This window comes from Pogona vitticeps, chromosome 5 (assembly GCF_051106095.1).
Source record: "Pogona vitticeps strain Pit_001003342236 chromosome 5, PviZW2.1, whole genome shotgun sequence".
NCBI classification, from domain to species: domain Eukaryota; kingdom Metazoa; phylum Chordata; class Lepidosauria; order Squamata; family Agamidae; genus Pogona; species Pogona vitticeps.
This window is the reverse complement of record NC_135787.1, coordinates 176831193-176851911: the sequence shown is the minus strand read 5'-3', so window position 1 is coordinate 176851911 and position 20719 is coordinate 176831193. Positions and strand designations below refer to the sequence as shown.

At 41.5% G+C, this 20719-nt stretch overlaps 1 protein-coding gene across 4 annotated transcripts in view; it reads left to right on the top strand.

Moving 5' to 3' along the window:
• DNM1L (dynamin 1 like) overlaps positions 1 to 20719 on the top strand; it is a 51856-nt gene that overhangs the window by 25266 nt on the left and 5871 nt on the right. For 2 of the 4 annotated variants that reach the window (XM_078376268.1, XM_078376269.1), the window contains 14 exons: positions 1797 to 1868; positions 2307 to 2393; positions 2855 to 3017; positions 7760 to 7880; positions 8798 to 8929; positions 11598 to 11804; positions 11986 to 12106; positions 12303 to 12458; positions 13568 to 13657; positions 15434 to 15526; positions 16435 to 16494; positions 16698 to 16775; positions 19127 to 19294; positions 20464 to 20573. In XM_078376268.1, the coding sequence (XP_078232394.1) occupies positions 1797 to 1868; positions 2307 to 2393; positions 2855 to 3017; positions 7760 to 7880; positions 8798 to 8929; positions 11598 to 11804; positions 11986 to 12106; positions 12303 to 12458; positions 13568 to 13657; positions 15434 to 15526; positions 16435 to 16494; positions 16698 to 16775; positions 19127 to 19294; positions 20464 to 20573 (1658 nt within the window). The remainder of the gene's footprint in view (positions 1 to 1796; positions 1869 to 2306; positions 2394 to 2854; positions 3018 to 7759; positions 7881 to 8797; positions 8930 to 11597; positions 11805 to 11985; positions 12107 to 12302; positions 12459 to 13567; positions 13658 to 15433; positions 15527 to 16434; positions 16495 to 16697; positions 16776 to 19126; positions 19295 to 20463; positions 20574 to 20719) is intronic. The other 2 variants (XM_078376270.1, XM_078376271.1) reach the window with 1 other exon arrangement.

The window sequence follows — 20719 nt, the reverse complement described above, 5'->3', positions numbered from 1 at the left end:
TTCCCTCACTGAGAAGTCCACAAACGCTCTTTCCACTAAGGAAAAGAACACCTCGGGACAATCTCCCTTGTGGTACACAGGGAATTTCTTCAGGTCAGCTTTAGACAGTTGGCCTCCCTCAGAATCCCTATTGTTATTATTGTTCTGGTTCATCAGTTCCAATCTCCTTAATTCAAACGCCATCCGTTCTTTTTCCAGAGCAATTTTCTCTCTAATCTTTCTTCTCTTTCCCTTTCCTCCATTTCAAATTGCCTCATCCTCAGTTCATGCTGTTGGACTATGAGCAATTTTCTGAGTTCTGGGTTCTGCTCTCCTGTGCTGTCACCCTGCACTGAGCCAAATTCATCCTCAGAACCTTGGTCAATCTGGGGGTCTTTCACTTCACTCATTTCGGCCATCTGGCTTCGAGTCAAGGGCATAATCCCCCCTCAGAACAGGCTGCTTTAAAAAGTCAAGCCTCAAAATAAAACGACCACTTTTTTTTTTCCTTTTTGCCTCAGAACCAGCTTTCTCTAGGCTGCTGTTCTTCAGCACTAACTTGCAACAGTATCGAGTCAGAGCCTACCCCCCTCTGCTGGGCCTCTCAGCTGGCAAGCTAGATCACTGTTACTACGCAGTTTTGCCTCAGCTTTTTCCCGCCAAAACTAGGCTGCCTCAGAGCACCTTAATCTAAGTCTCCCCAGTTGGCACGTTCTTCTACTAGCGCACCTCCCCGTGAGGTACACCTAGAAGATTACCTACGCGCCTCAGACTGTCCCTGACTAGACCCCCCTTGCTCTGGGCACACTTGCCAAGGCTTTGCTGGACCACTGGACAACTGGACCAGTCGTATCCCACACGCTGGACACCAATCAATGTGACAAACCCAGACCTACTGGGATCTGCCACACAGTTACACTAAGCTGCCACCAACCATTCCCTTTAAGAAGTCACACAGACCAGGGATGGATTTTCAAACAAATAAGGAATAAGGTTTATTTAAATACACACATGGAAAAATAAAACGATCAGGTGAATAAAATAAAGTAACGTGGCTTATTCTCACTCATACAAGCATACAGTTTGGTTCACCCAGAACCCTTAACTTGAAGCACAGACCCTGAACCTATCAGTTCTGGCTAACCAACAGACACCTGAACCTATCAGGTTGGTACTCTGACACACAGAAGTACCCTGTCTGACACACAGACTCCCACAACAGCTTCTTCTTCCCAGCTGCTGCTTCGTCACATCCCAGTGTCTCCCAGCGTCTCTCTCACCACACAGGCATCACATATTTATACAGTACAGCCCCTCCTCCTGATGTCCCGCCTTCCACTCCCCATAGGATGGAACTTTCCCTCCAAACCCATGACAGACAGGTAACATCAGTGCTGTATGTAACAGTCTCTACATGTGGAGTAGCTATTTTCCTGTTCCAAATAGTGTCAAGAACATTCTCTACAAGGGAAACCCTGTTGCATCTGGAGAATCTTCAGTATTATCTTTTCCACCATGCTCACTTAGGCAGAATGTCTGTGTACTTGTGCACAGAGCTTCAGGAATTGACACACACATATCTCTCCATCTCTGGTGTGCTTCCTTGGATCTTGGCACAACTTGCCTCCAAGAACGGTTGCTGCCTGAATGGTTTGTTCAAAATAAATAAAGCCATTCATGATAAATCAGCTTTCTTTCTTTCTTTCTTTCTTTCTTTCTTTCTTTCTTTCTTTCTTTCTTTCTTTCTTTCTTTCTTTCTTTCTTTCTTTCTTTCTTTCTTTCTTTCTTTCTTTCTTTCTTTCTTTCTAACATTTCAGCTCTATACAGACTTCGATGAAATTAGGCAAGAAATCGAAAATGAAACAGAAAGGATTTCAGGAAATAATAAGGTAGGCACCTGTTTGGCTAAGCCTTCAATTGCAAATTGTTTCTACACAAAATCTGGTGGGCACAGCTGGGAATTGTTCTACTGAGATATGTTAGTTTTCTGTGTACAGAGACAAAACCTTCATGTTGATGTTCATAATGTCTACCTGGAGCATATCACCCAAGCGAGTTCTGCATCTTCAGTGCATTACCTTGCTCTGTAAAGTTTTTTAAAGTCATTTTTTTTAAAAAGGGATATTTGCCGGCTGTACTTACAGAGAAATAGTTGAAGTGTTCAAATCTGAATTAATTAAGAAGGCAGATTACCCACAGATACCCAATTTCATACCAACCTAAAGTCAGAGATTCAGAGGTAGTGGCAGGTTTTTGATAGGTTCAATTAGGAAAAATAACTCAATATACTGTAAATGAGTTTTAATTACTTTTCTTTGGCTTTCTAGGGGATCAGCCCTGAACCTATTCATCTAAAGATTTTTTCACCTAATGTTGTTAACCTGACCCTTGTAGATTTGCCAGGAATGACAAAGGTAAGATAATAAATAATTTTTGCCCTATGAGTTAGTGAAACTTACATTTTGCAATTGAGTGAAGTATACATAAGATACCAATTTACAATGTAAAGCAGTAGCTTGCTGTGTTTCTTCCTATGGTTCTGGTTGATTCTCCTGTTCAATTCCCCAACACTTCCAGTGTCCCTGCCACATTGTGTTGGGGCTTCGTAATTCTGTTTTCCTCATCTGTTGCTAATTGGCTATCTCATCTTAAGTATAGCATCAGAAGCCTAGCTGAAGACCTGAGAGTCAAAAGTTCCATTTGCCCCCAAATAACCTTCACAGTTAAAGTCCCCTTCTTGTCTTACTTTATCTCCTTGCTGAGAATGACTTTCAGGTGCTCTATTTTTAAAAAGATGGCTGCAGATAATCAAGTGTTAACACATGACTTTGAAAGAAGGCACATAAAGGTTTCACTGACTTGTTTTCTGTCCTAGGTACCTGTGGGTGATCAACCAAAGGATATTGAACTTCAGATCCGAGAGCTAATCCTTAGATTCATTAGTAACCCCAATTCAATTATCCTGGCAGTTACTGCTGCCAACACAGATATGGCCACTTCTGAGGCCCTTAAAATAGCACGGGAAGTAGATCCAGATGGTAAGTAGAAAGAACACAACTTCTGTTTTGCTCCTCCCATCTCATAATATTTCCTCATAGCACAATTGAGAGGGGAAGTTCTTACCTTATAGTAGTGTACTTGTGATTGTAACTTGTCTTATTAAAATGGCAAGATGCCTTCAGTCAGTCTCCTAATTGAAATCCTTCAGGCTAAAGACAAGTTCGGGATGTATTCCATGAAGCCACTGAAAACACCCATGAAAGCTGTTGACCCAGTTCAGGATAGTTTCTGCAGGGTTTGTCAATGATGATTTCCAGAGCTTCAAAATTTTTTAGAATCTCTCACCAGTCAGTCAAAAATTTCACCAGTTCAGCATGAACAGACATAGCCTTGCAATTTATTGGGATTGGGAATCACTGATTTATACCCTCAGACGTGGTTTGCTTTATTACTTGCATCCCTCTGGGGTCATGAAGCTTGTATTTTGAATGCCTTTCTTTTGAATGTCTCCAGCAAAAATAAAACTGAAAGCAAAAGCGCCCGGCCTCTTAAGGAGCCACGGTTCCCTCCCAGCCCAGGATGTGTCCTCGTTCAGTTGAAATTGGGAGCAGGGAATCTCCCTATTCTCCAGCATGGGACTGCTCTACATTCTCCTGCAGAACTATATTTTTATGTAATGCTCAAACTCTCTTCTCATGAGAAGAGGGCAGTTTTCCTTTTGCAATGGGAGGGTGGAGGAGAGGACTGCAGGATTAGAAAGAGAGAGACAGCCGGAGGGAAAGGATGCAGGCAGGGAGGGAGCTGTGACTCGTCCAGCAGCATTTTTCACTCGTCACAGACAAGTGGATGAGTGCATTTTTCAAACCCTGATGATTTCTGAAGCTGGGAATGGGGATCAGGACCAAGAACTCCTCTCTTTCTTGGCTTGTGAACCTGCTTTAGTAACTGACAATAAAAGTTCCCAAGGTTAGGCACAGTGACTTGTATCCTGGTTTGCAGCAAGCTGGAAGTGGAGCACTAAAATGTCATGGGCAAGGGGAAGAATCAGTATGAGTAGTGCTCAGACTGATGTTTGTCCCTAGCTTCATAAACAGGCATTCATGGTGTTTCCAAGGTACTTGGAATATATTGTGTTGTTTGTATTTTGTAAGATAGCTGCTTTCGTGAAAGATTATGACAAACAAAAATGTAACCTTAATATTTAACTGTGTGGGGGGGGGCCGGGACGGAATATTTAGACAATCGTTCAGACTTTCAGGTTTTATTAATCTTTTATTTCCTGATGAAACATACCTTGGATATAAATACTCTCAGAGAATAGTGGATTTTAAAACACCTCGGTTTTTAAAGAAATATTGATACTGCTGGTTGATGAGGTGTAGTGCAGGGGTTCCCAACCCCCAGTCCGTGGCCCGCTGCCAGACTGTGGGTTTCCTGGAACTGGGCCATGGAGATGGATCTCTGCCCCCCCACATGCACGTGGGGTTGTCACGCCACAGGTGGGCATAATGTGCTCGCGGGCATGCGCACAAGTGCAACACGCCCCTGCACATGGAGCCTGACCCAACCAGTCCCAAAAAGCTTGGGAACTTCTGGTGTAGTGGATGTGGGTGTAAAAAAACTTGTTTGATAGGAGCAACTCTGTATCCTTGTTTTAACCACACAGTTAACTATAAGCCTGAGAGCAAACACACTTTTAATGGTGAATGGCTTTTCTGTTATGGCTTAGTTTTTCTTTGTGGTCTCTGGGAATACACACAAACGGGTTAAACTGCACCTGCGCAGAACTCTTTGGAATAGTCTAGAGCGCAAACAATTGACCAGTAGAACGTTTCCCCGTGGTGCGTATGCTCCGCCTGCTCATGATACCTTGGTTCCTTTTTGGTGCCGATGCAATCTTTTGCGACGCCTAGAGATGTTTTCAATTCTTTCATGTCTTCTGGTTTTGACTCTGGGCTGGTTTCTTGACTACGTTTCTGATCTTTGGAGTATTTTGACTTGGACTGTCTCGATTTACGATTTTTGGATTTTGGATTGGCTACCGTTGTGTCTGGTTTTTCTGACTGTAGGACTGGTTACCATTTGCGATTTTGATTATGGACTTTGTCGTAATAATTTTGGCCTCTTATTTTCTCAGTTTTTGATTCTGGACTGCAATCGTTGATGTTTTCCGTGAGTTCTTCCCTTTCCCCTCCATCCACCTCTTCCTGCCAAATTTTATAGCTTTGTCAGGCCCTTTCAAACGCTGTACATCATGTGCCAATAAGATCCCCTTCATGGACAGCCACAACCACTGTTGATTCTGTTTGGGGGAAAGACACCAGACCCACTGTCTGGAGTGTAAAAAGTTAACCAAGCCCGCCCATAAGCTCCACTTATAGCTGCTCCGCTCCTATCTTTGAGAGAAATCGTTAACACCTCGAGCTCGGCAGCCATGGAACCTATCGTGACTCCTGCTCCTCCCACTCCTCGTCCCAAACTCACTGCCTGGCCCGCTCCTGCTACCCCTTCTTCAAGAGCTTCTTTGAAGGCATCCAAGCTGAAGAAGTCGTTGACATCTATGTCGATATCAATGTCAAAATCAACATCTGTTAAAGACCCCAAGAAAAAGGAGGTGGTTAAGCATAAGAAGGCTAAACAGTCTTCTAAGTCTATTCAACCTAAGGAACTCCCTCCAGTTCGAGTTTCCCTGCCTTCACCGATACTTGAGGAGTCATCCAGAGAGCTTCCTGATCCTGACTCCCTTTCTGAAGGGGACGGCTCTGTACCTCTGCTGCAGTCGCAGGCTTTGGTATCGATTCCGAGGCTGTCTCCAAGTCATGGCCATTCTGAGGCTGATGCAATCTCCAGCCTGGCCTCGGCCCATTCGAGCCCTATGTCAATCAGACGGGCAACAGAGATTCAACTGTCAAACTTGGAGGTGTCGCCACAGCAATTCCCTCCGCGTAAATGTCTGGCGAAACATCGGCATGTTTCTCCAGGCCAGCAGTTTCCTCAGCATCAGGAGGTCATAGTTCTTCCACCTCCATCTCAATGTCATGCTTTTGCTGAGTATGAGGAGCCCCTTTATGTAGAATTTGATGATCGGCGTGGTGGTCGATGTCGGTACCATGGGGACGATTCTGATCCCTTATACGACACTGGTGATTATGTCAAGCCCAAGACAGTGCAATATGTCTATGCCTCTTGTCTGGATCATCTCCATCGCCCTCAGCGTCGGCATCGAGCCTAGTTCCAGCACGAGCCTATGACATCAAAGCCTGCTACTAAACACCATTTACCGCAGCAGGGTCAATAAGTATCCCATCCTGCAAGGCGTTCCCAGGCCTCATCAATACCGTCACCTTCGGTATCCCATCCAAAAGTGTCTCACACTCAGTTATGTCACACTGCGTCTTCTAGTACTGCTCATCCACTTGAAGTGGAGACGTCCGTATTGATTCCCCGAGCTTCAGCCTCCATATCAAGAAGTCATCCTCACTCATCTTCACCACCTCTGTCTTTTACTAGAGGTTCCTCGGTTTCATCGGTCTCTGTGCAAGATCCACCTTCAGAAGCATACAGGGAATCCCCTTCAAATTTACCAACACCTGATTCAGATGTTGCTGATCTTCATCCCCCATCTCCATCTGATGACTTCACATCATACTCGCAGTTAATTCTCTGCATTGCTAAATCCTTGGAACTTGATATAGAGCAACCTCCTCCTCCCAAACAGGACCTTGTTTTCGATGATATAAACCAAGATAAGTCCCCCCTGCTGAGTTTGGCTTTCATTCCAGCTATGTTGGACTTCATAAAGGAATCATGGAATCAACCGCCTATGTCTTTTCAAATCTCTAGATGTGTTGAAAATCATTACAGGACACATGGTGGCGTCACTACCTTCCTCGCTAAGCACCCTGCACTGAATTCCATTATAGTGTGATCCAATCAACCAAGGGCTGGAAATCGTTCTAAGGTCACTCCTACCTACCGCGAAGGCCGGAAACTGGATGTCTTAGGCCGTTGCCTCTATTCTCTGGCTTCATTTGTCATGAGCGTTTCAAACTACCAGGGAGCTATGGGAGCCTATCAAAGGCAATTATGGAACAAGGTTTTACCAGTTCTTGTATTGAAGGTACATTCCACTAGAGCTGTGGCTACCTCTACTGCCTGGCTACGTGGCATTGAAGTCTCTGACATTTGTTGGTCAGCTGCTTGGTCTACACCATCGACCTTTGTGACACATTATAGGCTGGATGTCAGAGCCAAAAAGGAAGCAAGTTTTGGAAGGGCTGTGCTGACTTTGGTTTTACCGTGACGGCCCTCCTTCCGGTAAGTGAGTTTGGTAGTCACCCATTCATGTGCATTCACAGAGACCTCGAAGAAGAAAGAGAGGTTACTTACCTGTAACCATGATTCTTCGAATGGTCCTCTGTGAATCCACACATTCTGCCCTACCTCCCTGCTGTCCGTCACAGGTTGTCTAGAACTTTGTAATTATCAGAGCTATGACAGCCGCGGATGTTTGGAACTGAGGTATCACGGGCGGGCGGAGCATGCGCACCACGGAGAAGCGTTCTGTTGGTCAATTCTTTAAGCTCTAGAATATGCCGACGAGTCCAGCGCAGGTACAGTTTAACCAATTTGTGTGGATTCACAGAGTACCATTCGAAGAACCATGGTAAGTAACCTCTCTTGGTGGGTGACATTTCTACTTTCCTCTTTTACTTTGGTTTGCAAATTTCATATCTGACCAGCTTAATGTAAAATGACAGTTTTCCTGCCGCTCTGATAGGGCGGCGCACCCTTGCTGTTATCACAAAGCTGGATCTCATGGATGCTGGCACTGATGCTATGGACGTACTAATGGGAAGAGTGATACCAGTTAAACTTGGCATCATTGGTGTGGTGAATAGGTGAGTCTGGGGTGGCATGAGTACTAAAAACCATTCCTCTTACTTCAAAGCAGTGTTTTCGCTCTTGTAGAGAGAGGTCAAACCACTTAATACAGTTCCTAGGTGATTATTTGGTACCAGAATTCGCTGGTGTCATTCTCTGCTTCTTCGACTGGTCCAGGAGAAGGGCATATGCCAATCATGACTTCTTAGGATGGTGACAGCATATGAAATTGGGAAAACACAAGAGTTTTGGCCCTGATCTCTTGCCAAATCTGTAATTCAGTGGTTAGGGTATCTGGCTGGAGAGCCAGAGATTGGGAGTTCAGTTCCCTACTGTGCCTCCTTGACAGGGGCTGGGCTTGATGATAGAATCCTTTCCAACTCTGTAATTGTATGATTCTAATACTATAGTTGGCTTGAGGCACCTGGCCGCATCCTCCCACCCTCTGGTTTTCCATTAACTACTAGCTACCAAGACGCCGGGGTGACCTTACAAAGGATTTGTCTAGCAGTACAGTAGAGCTCAGATGGTGCAATGCAGGAGTGGACAAGAAGGCGCATATCTGCTGATCCCGTATATTTCATCTTTGCCCTCTGGACTTACTCTGGAAAGATCAAGGCAAAGTATAGGTGCATGGAGTAGAAGTGCAGATGGGACATCATGCAACTTCAGTGTTGTGCAGATGGCTGTGTCTGTCAAGGCATCAGGCCTCGCTGCCTTTTTCCTGAGTTTGTAGAAATTGAATCCAGATGGGATTGCCAACTCTGTACTTAAACTTGCAGGTTGTTTTTAAAATAACTATATATTGAAATGGAACCCGGTTAAAAATTACAGTAATGACTTGTGTCTGGTAGCAGCCCAGAAAATAAAATACATATATAGCACTCTACTAAAAGATACATAATAATTAACTAATTCTTTCTTTTCCTATTAGGAGTCAACTAGATATTAACAATAAGAAGAGTGTGGCTGATGCAATTCGTGATGAATATGCTTTTCTCCAAAAGAAATATCCCTCTCTAGCCAACCGGAATGGAACGAAGTACCTTGCGAGAACTCTTAACAGGTAGGAGAAACTTCTTTGAATCTCATTAGCGAGTTCAGATTTTTTTCCCTCCAGTTTGCATTCTCTTTGAATTTTTTCAAAATATCTGCTGGTGGTGAAGGTATTTTCAAGAACAAAGGAATAGTAAGGACCCATCTTGAGTCTTTTTAAGGAGAAAGGCAGGATAAAAATATTTTAAATAAGTAAGTATAGATATCCTGATAGATACAGTGGTGCCTCGCTTGACGACAATAATGTGTTCCGCTAAAATCGCTGTTAAGCGAAATCGTCATCAAGTGAAATTAAAACCCCCCTTGAAATGCATTGAAAACCGTTCAGTGCATTCCAATGGGTGAAATACCTCATCGTACAGCAAAGATCCTCCATAGGGCACCATTTTCTTGTGCCTGTATAGCGAGGAATCCGTCCTTAACACAGCGGGGAGGCATTTTGCACAGCGGGGAGCCATTTTTAAACCCGACGATCAGCTGCTTTTAGATCGTCATAATGCGAAGAATCGGTTCCCAAAGCAGGGAACCGATCGTCGTGAAGCGAATTTTTCCCATAGGAACATCGTTTTGCGATGGCAATAGCGATCGCTAAAACCCCATCGTAAAGCGGATTCGCCATTTAACGAAGTAATCATTAAGCGAGGCACCACTGTATTTTCATCTTGACTCTCCCATGCAGAGTGCATGAATGGAAAGCTATTAATTATTTATGGGATATCACAATTTGTTGTCATGGAACAACATCTTCTGATGGATGGCCTGCATTTCTTTGATTTCTCCTTGCTGCCTGTTTTTAAAGAAGTCAGTTGTAAAGTGGTTGAGGACTGTCCTTGCTGGATTAGTTACAGATTAAAATTCTTAGCCTTAGAACAATCTGTGGGCTATATTTTTTGATTGTGTGCTGAGTTGTACTGTATTTGTTCAACATAGCATGTTTTAAGTGCTGTTTCATCACTTGTCATCTGACTATAATGAGGAAATCTCCAGCTCATTTGATAATAGCAATTTCCCTTTAAAATTCTTCTCTTTATTGTCTTTGAACTTCATTACTTCACAGTTTATTCAGGGTGGATTTGATTTAAATCACAATTTAAATTTAAAAATTGGAATTTTTTTGACAATTTAAGTTTTAAATCAGTTTTATTTTTTTAAAAAATCATTCATTTAATCCAACCTGGATTTATTTGTTTTAAAGTGACAGTGGCAGAAATCTGGTTCAATTTGATGTAATGTAAAGTTACACCTATGGAATTGGTACAGAGTGTTCTGCCCAGGCCGTGCCCACCACACAGTTTGATCACATGATTCATGCCATGACTGCTGTGCAACATCCCTGTGGAAGTGCTTTGTGACTAGTGCTTCTGCCTTGGCATGATTAAGGCTAACTCTTGCCTCACTTCGAGTGATGCACATGGAGCTCCACAGTGGGATTTCATCCAGTATTTTTAGTCTGTTAAAGGTTATGGATAATAGCAATAATGAGAATGAAGAAATACCAGCAAATGTATTCTTTACTCATGCTTCAAAGTATAAGAAGAAAATCAGAAAAGACAAATCAGCAATTAAAATATGCTGTAATAATTGTGATTGATTTTAAAGAATCAGCAGCTTCATCTGTTGAAGATTAGTACTCTGGGATTAGATTTTAATATTTATTCCTTATACCTAACACAAAGCATATCCCATCTCAAGCTGCTATTAGCTTTGCAGGCAGCTGCTGCTACTGTTGTTGTTTGGTGCTGTCAAGTCACTTCCGACTTATGGTGACCCTATAAATCAGTGATCTCCAAAATGTCCTGTCCTTAACAGACCTGCTCAGCTCTTGTAGACTCAAGCCTGTGGTTTCCTTTAGGGAGTCACTCCATCTCATATTTGGTCTTCTTTTCCTGCTGCCTTCCATCTTTCCCAGAATTACTGTTTTTCCCCCAGAGAATCCTGCCTTCTCATGATGTGCCCCAAAGTAGGACAGCCTTAGTTTCATTGATTTGTTCTTGCACCCACTTATTTTTCTTTCTTCCAGTCCAAGGTATCTGCAAAGCTCTCTTCCAGCATCGTATTTCAAACAAATCATTTTTCTTTTGTCAGCTTCCTTTGCTGTCCAGTTTCACATTGATGGTGATCCAGTAATACCTGTTTTTGGATAGATTGCTTAAATTTTACAAGGAGGAAAGGCATGACTACCTTGTTGCGCCTCTGTTTCTCTAAATTTCAGAGCAATGTGGTGTAGCTAATTACGGGGGGGGGGGGAACCAACTGCAGAATTCATATATTTCCTGTATTTTGATTTGAAAGCGCTGCTTCGCTGCCTGCAGCATTGTGCAGTATTATTTATTTCTGTTGTAACCTTGAATATTCATGTCTTATACATGGGTCTGGGATCCTTTTGGATCAAGGTTCATCTAGTAACTCTTTGAACAATTAATGAATGAATACAGTTTCTAAAGCGCCTACAATTTCATCCATCTGCCTTACAAACCACCCTGTATGGTAGCTATGTGGATTTTTCTGCCCAACAGCAGCAACCTAGAATCCTGATAACTGTCAGATTGATGAAATGGCAGGCTGTGAGTTTCACTTGTTTACCCCAAAATAATTTTTTGAGTCTGAAAGAATGCTCTGTAGACTCCTTTTTAACGGTGCAGCTAAAAGTATTATTTCTTCCTCCTTTCTGCTTCTAGGTTACTCATGCATCACATCAGGGACTGCTTACCGGAACTAAAAACCAGAATCAATGTTTTAGCTGCTCAGTACCAGTCTCTGCTGAATAGCTACGGGGAACCTGTAGATGACAAGAGTGCCACGTTATTGCAGCTTATTACCAAGTTTGCTACTGAATATTGCAACACCATTGAAGGGACAGCAAAATACATAGAGACTTCAGAACTGTAAGCACAAGTTCTGTGTTGGAATTTGTTGCCATATATTGTGGAGTTATTATTTTGAATATTCATGGAACTCAGAGGTAAAATTTACTACCTTTTATAAACCAAATGGGCCCAAGTACAGGAAATACAACCTCCCCATTTGTCTCCATGTGTGACAGTGATTTTTTTCCCATTCTCCCAGGTGTGGTGGAGCTAGAATTTGCTACATTTTTCATGAAACCTTTGGGCGCACCTTAGAATCTGTTGATCCATTGGGTGGCCTTAACACCATTGACATCTTAACAGCAATTAGAAATGCTACTGTAGGTATTATCCTTTAACTTTCTAGTAAGATGCTTTGTTGCCTTTTTAAAAATAATATACCATGATGTTTGATGGGTGTGGAATGTAGTCATTAGTGCTGCTTTGGGAGTGGCACAAGGGTTGGGTGAATGTGATGGGTTCTCTTAAATCTCAGAATAAAGGAAAAACTATTCCACTGTCTTGTTGCTCTACTAGGGTCCTCGGCCCGCCTTGTTTGTGCCCGAAGTTTCATTTGAGCTGCTAGTGAAGAGGCAGATCAAGCGTTTGGAAGAACCCAGTTTGCGATGTGTGGAGCTTGTTCATGAAGAAATGCAGCGGATTATTCAGCACTGTAGCAATTATAGCACACAGGTAAAAGTAGGGGCCATCTGCATTTTTTACATATGTCACAGCATGTAAATACTCCAGAAACTAGGAGAATTTGCCCTGTTAATGCATCTCCACATATGTGAGATTCATAGGCATAATGGTCCTTTTTTTGTTTAGAGGATTGAATGGAAAGCTTTGACAAAATACTTGAACACTATGTGGACACACGTGCAGAATAGTGTATATACGCACAAATGTGTTCTGGTATTACAGGTGTGCATGCAAATTGCTTAGCTTGTATTCATAATTATCCACAGATGCAGAGGTTTGTGTGTTCTGATTTATTCAGATTGGTGTGGGCTTTGCAGATTGTGGATGCAGTGTTGAAATACAAAGGAATGGGCAGTTCTTCCCATTCATTTCTACCCATTGAGGTTTTTTTGTTGGTATTCTTTGCCTTAAGAGTAAGCAAATTAGTTTTTCAGAATGGTCCATGCTTCTGATGCTGTATGAGATACTTGCATTATCTGGATTGCAAAGAACGTGCCAATGCAGTCTCCACTTCTTGGAGGCATAGCAGTGTGCAAATATTATAAATAAATAAGAAGCGAACATTTGTGTAGTGAGCAAGTCTTTCTCAAATGGGCACCTTATTGTTGACCTGTTAAGTTCTTCCTTTGATGCTGGGAGTGTACAACCAGGAGCCAGAATAGTTGCTGAAATCAGTGTTGATTATGTGGATGTTGTATAATGTATTTTGATCTCTTGGGAGTTGTGAAAACCAGTATGACTTAGAATATACATGTCTTAGTACTCTATTGCTTTTAAGTGCCTCCTGCAAGTATCTTAATTTGGCTGCCACGGACAGCAGCAGATTGAACGTTGACAGAGTATTGATCTGATGGATTAGATAGTTCTGTTTTGCCACTTTCTTTGGTTCTGTCATCGCAAATTCTTCTGATTAGTCCTTGGAAACCAGAAATGCCAAGAAACGATTCCTTATTATCTTCATTGCTGTTGTTGTTTTTGCATAGTGTGAATATTCTGCCTGTGATGTATTGTGATTCTTTCAGTTTGATAGTTAATTGGATGATACTTTAAGAGATTTGTCCCTTTAGAAAACAAACTGTTCCTTCTTTGCTTGTGTTCAGGAATTGCTGAGGTTTCCTAAGCTCCATGATGCCATTGTTGAAGTTGTGACCAGTCTTTTGCGTCGAAGGCTACCAGTGACAAATGAAATGGTAATTGTTGCAAAGGCTGTTCTGTACAGTTGTGTGCTTGTGGAAATTGCATGGTCTGGTTGGTATCTGTCAGCAGAGTACATTCCCTAGTAAGCACCCTTTGCTCCTCCAGGGGCCAATCATGAAACTCCAACAGGAAATTTTAAGCCCAAAATCTGGCTGTTCAAATAATTAGGCCCACACTGGAATGCACTGAGCAGATCATGCATGGTGTTGTGGAAATAATGGCCTAGCATAATGTAGATAGATTGATAAATTTGGGGCAGGAGTAATTGGATTCAAACCTCATCTACTTCACAGGGTGTTTGTTTTGGCAGTTTGTGAAAACTTTCCTCCAGTATCTCCTAGCTGCAGTCCTGCAAAAAATGTGTAAGTCTGAAATCTTTGACAGTTATTTTATACACATGATGTCTAACCCAGCTTACACACACACGTAATGTGAGAACCCCTTTCTTAAGGGAGCAGTAATTTTCTCACTGCCAAAATATGCTTCCAGTTAGGAGCAGTATTCTTTTCCTGCAGCTGCAGTCTTCCAGTTTCTCTTGCCCCACCTTCCTTGGCTCTGCTTGGTCAACAAGCTCTAAAATCAGGAAAGAGAACATTAATACTTGTATTCTCGAAGGCTTTCACAGCCAGGATCCGATGGTGGTTGTAGGTTTTTTAGGCTGTTTGGCCATGTTCTGAAGGTTTTTCTTCCTAACGTTTCGCTAGTCTCTGTGGCCGGCATCTTCAGAGGACAGGAGTCAGAACTCTGTCTGTGCTCTGGTGCAGTTTGTGGGATAGTTGAGTATTTATAGCTGTGGGATCAGCTTTTTGTCCTTTTCAGGAGATTGGGTGATTATGGTGATCAGTGTGTTTTTTTGTTGTGTGTAATATTGTTGTGATAAGGGGGAGAGATAATCTGTCACTGTGATTGATGGGTGTTATGCAGTACTTTTGTGTTTTGAAATACAGTATAAACCACAAAACGCATGATCCACACTAGAATCAAAGAACATGAGAGACACTGCAGACTAAAACAACCAGAAAAATTGGCAGTAGCTGAATATGCCCTGAAACAAGCTGGACATGAAATTTTATTTCAAAACACAGACGTACTGGACAAGACCAGCAATCATTATGTTAGACTGCATAGGGAAGCCATTGAAATCCACAAATACCAGCAGAGCTTCAACCAAAAAGAAGGAAGTCTAAAACTCAACAAAGCCTGGCTCCCAGCACTGAAAAACACAGTGCAAAACATCAACGAACTCTACCCAGCCACAAGGACTGGTGATCACTGCACACAAAAGACTATCTAACGACACCCCATCAATAACAGTGACAGATTATCTCTCTCCCTTGTCACAACAATACACGCACAACACTGATCACCATAATCACCCAATCTCCTGAAAAGGACAAAAAGCTGGTCCCACAGCTGTAAATGCTCATGTATCCCACAGACTGCATCAGAGCACAGACAGAGTTGTGACTCCTGTCCTCTGAAGATGCCGGCCACACAGACTGGTGAAACATTAGGAAGAAATACCTTCAGAACATGGCCAAACAGCCCAAAAAACCTACAACAACCATTAATAGTTTGTCAGAGGAGTTGCCCATAGTTATTGTTTATCTTGGAGTCTGGGGGGGGGGTTGTTGTCATGTATTGCTTAATTCCATTGTTACAGATCCCTGTGAAAAACAAGAAGTTCTAAGAGATTCTGCTGTGCACTGAACAGAATGGACACACGTCTGAACTCTGAATTACTTTGCCCCTTTACTTTTTTTTCCTAGGTTCACAATTTGGTAGCCATTGAGTTAGCCTACATTAATACCAAACATCCAGATTTTGCAGATGCCTGTGGACTAATGAACAACAACATTGAGGTAAGGGAGGAGATTCAGTTTTTCTGCTGTGCTTAGGTCCAGCTCCATGATCTGCTGAAGTTTAGTGACAAATATAGTGCTCAACTTTGCTTTTTCCTTCCCAATCCCCTTTCCATTCCTCAACACTTTTTTTCAAATCACCTGTGAGTAAGGACTGCCTGATTTCTTGTCCCAGCATGCTGCTCTTGAAGCCTTTTTATTAGAGGAGTGGGGTAAAAATGCTTAACAATATTTTATACTCCAAGAACATTATTGTCTAGAGGCTGGGTTAAAATAGAACTAGATGGCTGTAAATGACTTTGTAAAGCAAGTGCTATTGGACCAGAATTTCTGGTACCATTATCTTGTTGCATTCCTTCAAAGTAACTTGTTATCATTGTTCATTATAATTTCTGTCCAAATCATTGTGCCATTATTTGTTATTTTCCATTGATTGAAATTCTGCTGTGTAGATATGCAGGCAGAAAACAAATGGCATAATATCCACTCACTTCCAGCCAGAAATTAGATCAACTGCTGTGATTCTCCAGGGCACATATACCCATGAATCCCAGCGGGGAGTCTTTAATTGCCATCTGGAAGTGAATGAGTGGCATCTAATTTGTCTTATGCCTGTGTTTAAAACACATACATAAACACCAGAGTTTTAGTCATTGTGTATTACTTCCTTTTGGTGAGGGAATTTTTTTTTTGAAGGTCTTAAAATTTTGGGGAAAATGTGTTCAAAATAGTCCCCCGAGTTTTGTTTTTTAAAATCCCAAACAGTAATGTTATTCATTACATGAGGTTAGATGGATAACTGTCATTATATCACTAGCATCAACTGCTGCAGTGTTGATCACTGTCTCTAAGGCACTGAGACACGAATGCACCCAGAATTGATTCCTAATGCACATCTTTCTTTAAAGGAGCAGCAAAGGCGGAACAGGTTAGCTAGAGAGACACCTTCTGCTGGATCACGAGAGAAAGTAAGTGCATGCCTTAAGTTCTAAATAAAATTGCGAGTTGAGTTGAGAAATACTCTTTAAAATCAAAGCTGTCATGTAATTTCAGTAATTATCCCCAAACCTTCCTGTTTGGGAGCTCTGCTCAGAAGTTCAACTGCAAACTTCCTTTTGCAATGGAGCCATTGCAATGCTGATGTCATTTTTGCCCTTCTTGCCTTTTTTAGTCCACTAAGCCTCCTGGTGCTTTGGCACCATCCTCCCAGGAGACCTCTACTGCTGGTTCTGCTGAGGTTGATGGCAAGGTCTGTCTCTGTTTCTTCCTCTAAGCACTGCATGCTCAGTCATTATGTGGTGCATTTTGGCAGTGGTTGAAGATTCTCGTAAGCCACCGGTACTTGTCCATGACTTGTTTGAACATGATCTGTGTTGCCATGTTGTTGAGGTGTTTGATTTCTTTAGTTGCTCCAAGGAAATTTTGAATCGGTTCTGGGAAGCTTTGGGATGCTTACACACTTATCAAAGTAGTTCAATAATAGTGAAGAGACTCTCCTAGAGGATAGCTCGCTTTTTACTTGTAAATTTTCCCTGCTTTGTGTATCTATAGGAGAGGATGTTCTAGGCATAGGACCACAATGCATTTGTGCACAGTACTCTGCATGAGTTGGTTGTGTGCCTTAGGACATAATCCCCAATCTTCTGCAGATGTTTAGGGATTCCCCCGAGCAGGAAAAGCAATGTGTAAAGATTCCATCAAAGGATATTTGTAAACTGCTACTTTAGCAGGCGTGGGAATAGCGAGGTAACCTTTAATAACACACTTGTGTTGTCTATTTGCTTTCAATAAGCTAAATTATCTTTGGACAGAATCCACATGTGCATGACGCACTGCATATGCAGCTGTTTCCCTTCTGTGAATGTGCAGGCCCTGTTGTTTTCAATGGGGGATAAGTCTTTGGCTTGTGTAACTGCAAGTCAGTCATTGATGGAGAAATTGCAGAGCACTCCACCTGCAGGACAGTAATGCTTTCCTGCTGTTAATAGGTTTCTACTCCTCACCTTTCACAAAATCTCTTACTACTCTTTCATTCTCCACACAAACATGTATTTATTTGTGTTTGTGAAGCTCATGTGCTAGGGTTTTTTGACAAAAGGTACAAAACCTGGCTACAGTCGGTGGGCTATAAATCTCTATTCATTAGATTCTTGAGATTCCCAGAGTCTAGCTTTTTACCACCTTACAGAAATGTAAGTGGCTAATCCCCCATGAAAAAAATTCAGAACGTAATTTTAAAAAGTGCTTGAAGCTTATTCTGTTACGTATCACTATAAAAGTACACAAATTTACAATGCTGCATTGTGTGTGTTACTTAGCAGGTAGGCTAATCTTTGAGCTAAATTCTTATGCACTCTTAACAAGTGGCTCCTTGACAGAAGTGAAAATTTCAAAATATGGAAAAGAATGATTTATAAAATTTTTTTTGATAAGAAAGGCAGGGTTTTTCTGCAAAATATATCCCATATTCTGAAAAAAACTTAACATAGGCTTTATTTATTTAATTATGTAAACATCTAAGTCCTTCAAAGTGATATGCGGATTAAAACAAGAAAACATTGTGAAATTCATATACATTTAAAAACAGATTAAAAGTTCAGCAGGACATTTATGACAGTTGAGTCTTTGAGAAGGCACTGTATCTCAACAATGTTTAGTTCTTTAAAAGTCAAGATGTTATATTCCTATAACAGAGGCTGTCTATTAACTCAGTGGCTGAAATCCTGTTGCTTAGCATTGAGTAGCCCATTAAATCAGTTGCAATTTATCTACTCTATTTCAGAAGAGCAAAGTAGATTTAGTTGCAACCTACTCTATTTGCAACTTGTTATGCTAAGCAACAGTTCAGCTATAGAATCATAGATCTGGAAGGGACTCGCCCCAAAGAGGTATAGTCCTACTCCCTGCCAGTGCATGAAATCAACATCTCAAGTATCCCTGACAGACAGCCACCAACCTCTGTTTAAAAAACACAAAAATGTCCAGATCAGAGCACCCTTGAAGACTGCAATATGCAGCATATGTTTTGCTTGGAGAATGCGGACCATTCCTTCTTGATTCTAGATGTGCACATTAACACAAACCTAGAATAAACCTTCAGATTTTGAACAGGTGTTTCAATTTCAGCATTTTACCAGTACTTTTGTTTCATGGAATGTGGTTTTTAAAAGCTAATTTTTGAAATAATAATCTATTAATATAGTTGTGAAGATTCTAGAAACAGAAGTGGACAGAGAAGTTCTAGTGTCTTAGAAGTGGAACTTCTTATAATAAAATTTGAAGCCTTGTCTTGTGATTTACTGGGTCAATTCAGTTCAGTTCACAGTGTGATGAAATACCACATCATGAAGAAATGGTCACTTTTAGACAATCAGATCTTGGCTTGACAAATGAGCCATTTGGCTGCATGCTTATTATTTTCATTCATGTGAACAATCAGATTAACTGGTCTTGTGTTTATTATGGGCTCCTGCTCCCTAAATAACCAGTAAAGAAGTAAAGCATTTAGAACAAATGGGCAACAAGGAGGAACCATGCAAGTCATTTTGATTTGCAAGTAACTGATTTAAATTGGTAAGTTCTGTTCTTGCCTGCTATTAGGTGTCCCCTGCTCTAGGAGATGGAGCGCCAGAATCAGGAACAGGCAACTGGAGAGGAATGCTGAAAACCTCCCGAGCAGAGGAAATATTAGCGGAAGAAAAATCAAAACCAGTAACAGTACTACCTGCAAGCCCTCAAAAAGGTCATGCTGTAAATTTGCTGGATGTGGTGAGTTTCTACAAGGGCAAAACTTGTACTGCCTGAACAGATTTGGAATTGAGTACTAGAAAAAGAGCAACAATGACCATTGGGTTTTTTCCTGTTGAGATATTTTATTGTTTCTGTAAACATAGCTGCTACCTAAATAGCAGCCATGCGCATGTGTTTTTTGGTGAGACTAGGCATGTTTTCCAGCTAAATTATCTTCTGGAAATTGGCAATATGATTTCATGCACAAAGAGATAACTGATAGTGGGTAGAATTAAATTGACACATTATTATTAATGCAGAATATTTGTTAACTGCATTTCTGCCTGTTAGAGCCTCCAAAATGATGTAGTACAAAATTTTGAAATACTTAAAACACAGGTTTATTTTATTATAAAATATTCTTTACCCTGCCTTTCTCCTTAACAAGGACCCAAGGCAGCTTCCATCATTAAAAGACAATATTAAAAGCTAAAACCGTAAGTATCCAGATACTTAAAAGGACAAGGCAAATAAAATTTCGAAATGGTAGTAAACAAAGGCAACACCAATAGCATATTCAAAGTGGTAAGGCACAATCGTCCATTTATAAAACCCACCCAGGCAGGCAGTCATTAAGGGAAAAAGTAGCCTGGTCTTTGCCTGTTTGCAGAAAGAGACAGCCAAGATGGGCCAACCAGGCCTATGGGACGGATTTCCAAAGTCTGAGAGCAGCAGCAAAGAAAGCCCTCTGCCAGGTACCAACCAAATGCACCTGTGAGAATGGTGGGAGCGAGAGTAAAGCCTCTCCTGATGATCTTAACATTCAAGCAGGCTCATAAAGGGAGACGTGGTCCTTTTTAGATAGCTTGGGCCCAAGCTATTTGGGGGCTTTATAGGTTAGAACTGGCACTCTGAATTCAGCTCGGAAATGGATCAGTAGTCAGTGAAGCTGCTGTAACGGGTTTTGTGATCCCTGTGGCAGCCCAGTCAACCATTTCCAATCCCTGCCTTAAAGTGGAAAGTCTCATAGTACATCAAATGGTAAATAAAATTAAATGCCATTTGCCAGTATTGATTAGTTCATGATCTCGTTGTACTATGTGCGAAATACGAAACATCTGCACCTTTCTTTAATTTAGTTTATCTGAAATCTAATTTGAGAAAATGTTACTCCTAATATTTTTATTCTTACCTTTTCTCACCCTTAGCCTGTTCCTGTTGCACGCAAGCTTTCTGCCCGGGAACAGCGAGACTGTGAGGTGATTGAACGCCTAATCAAATCTTACTTTCTAATTGTAAGGAAGAATATTCAAGACAGGTTAGTTATGTTAGAGCCTCAGAAGCTTTACATTTTTATCCATTACTGTTGTAAGGTGCTATCTATTCATTACCAAATTAAATTTAAAGTCTAAATATGGTTGATCAGCATTGTGCAGTTAGATAAAGTCGAAGGTGTTGTGAAAT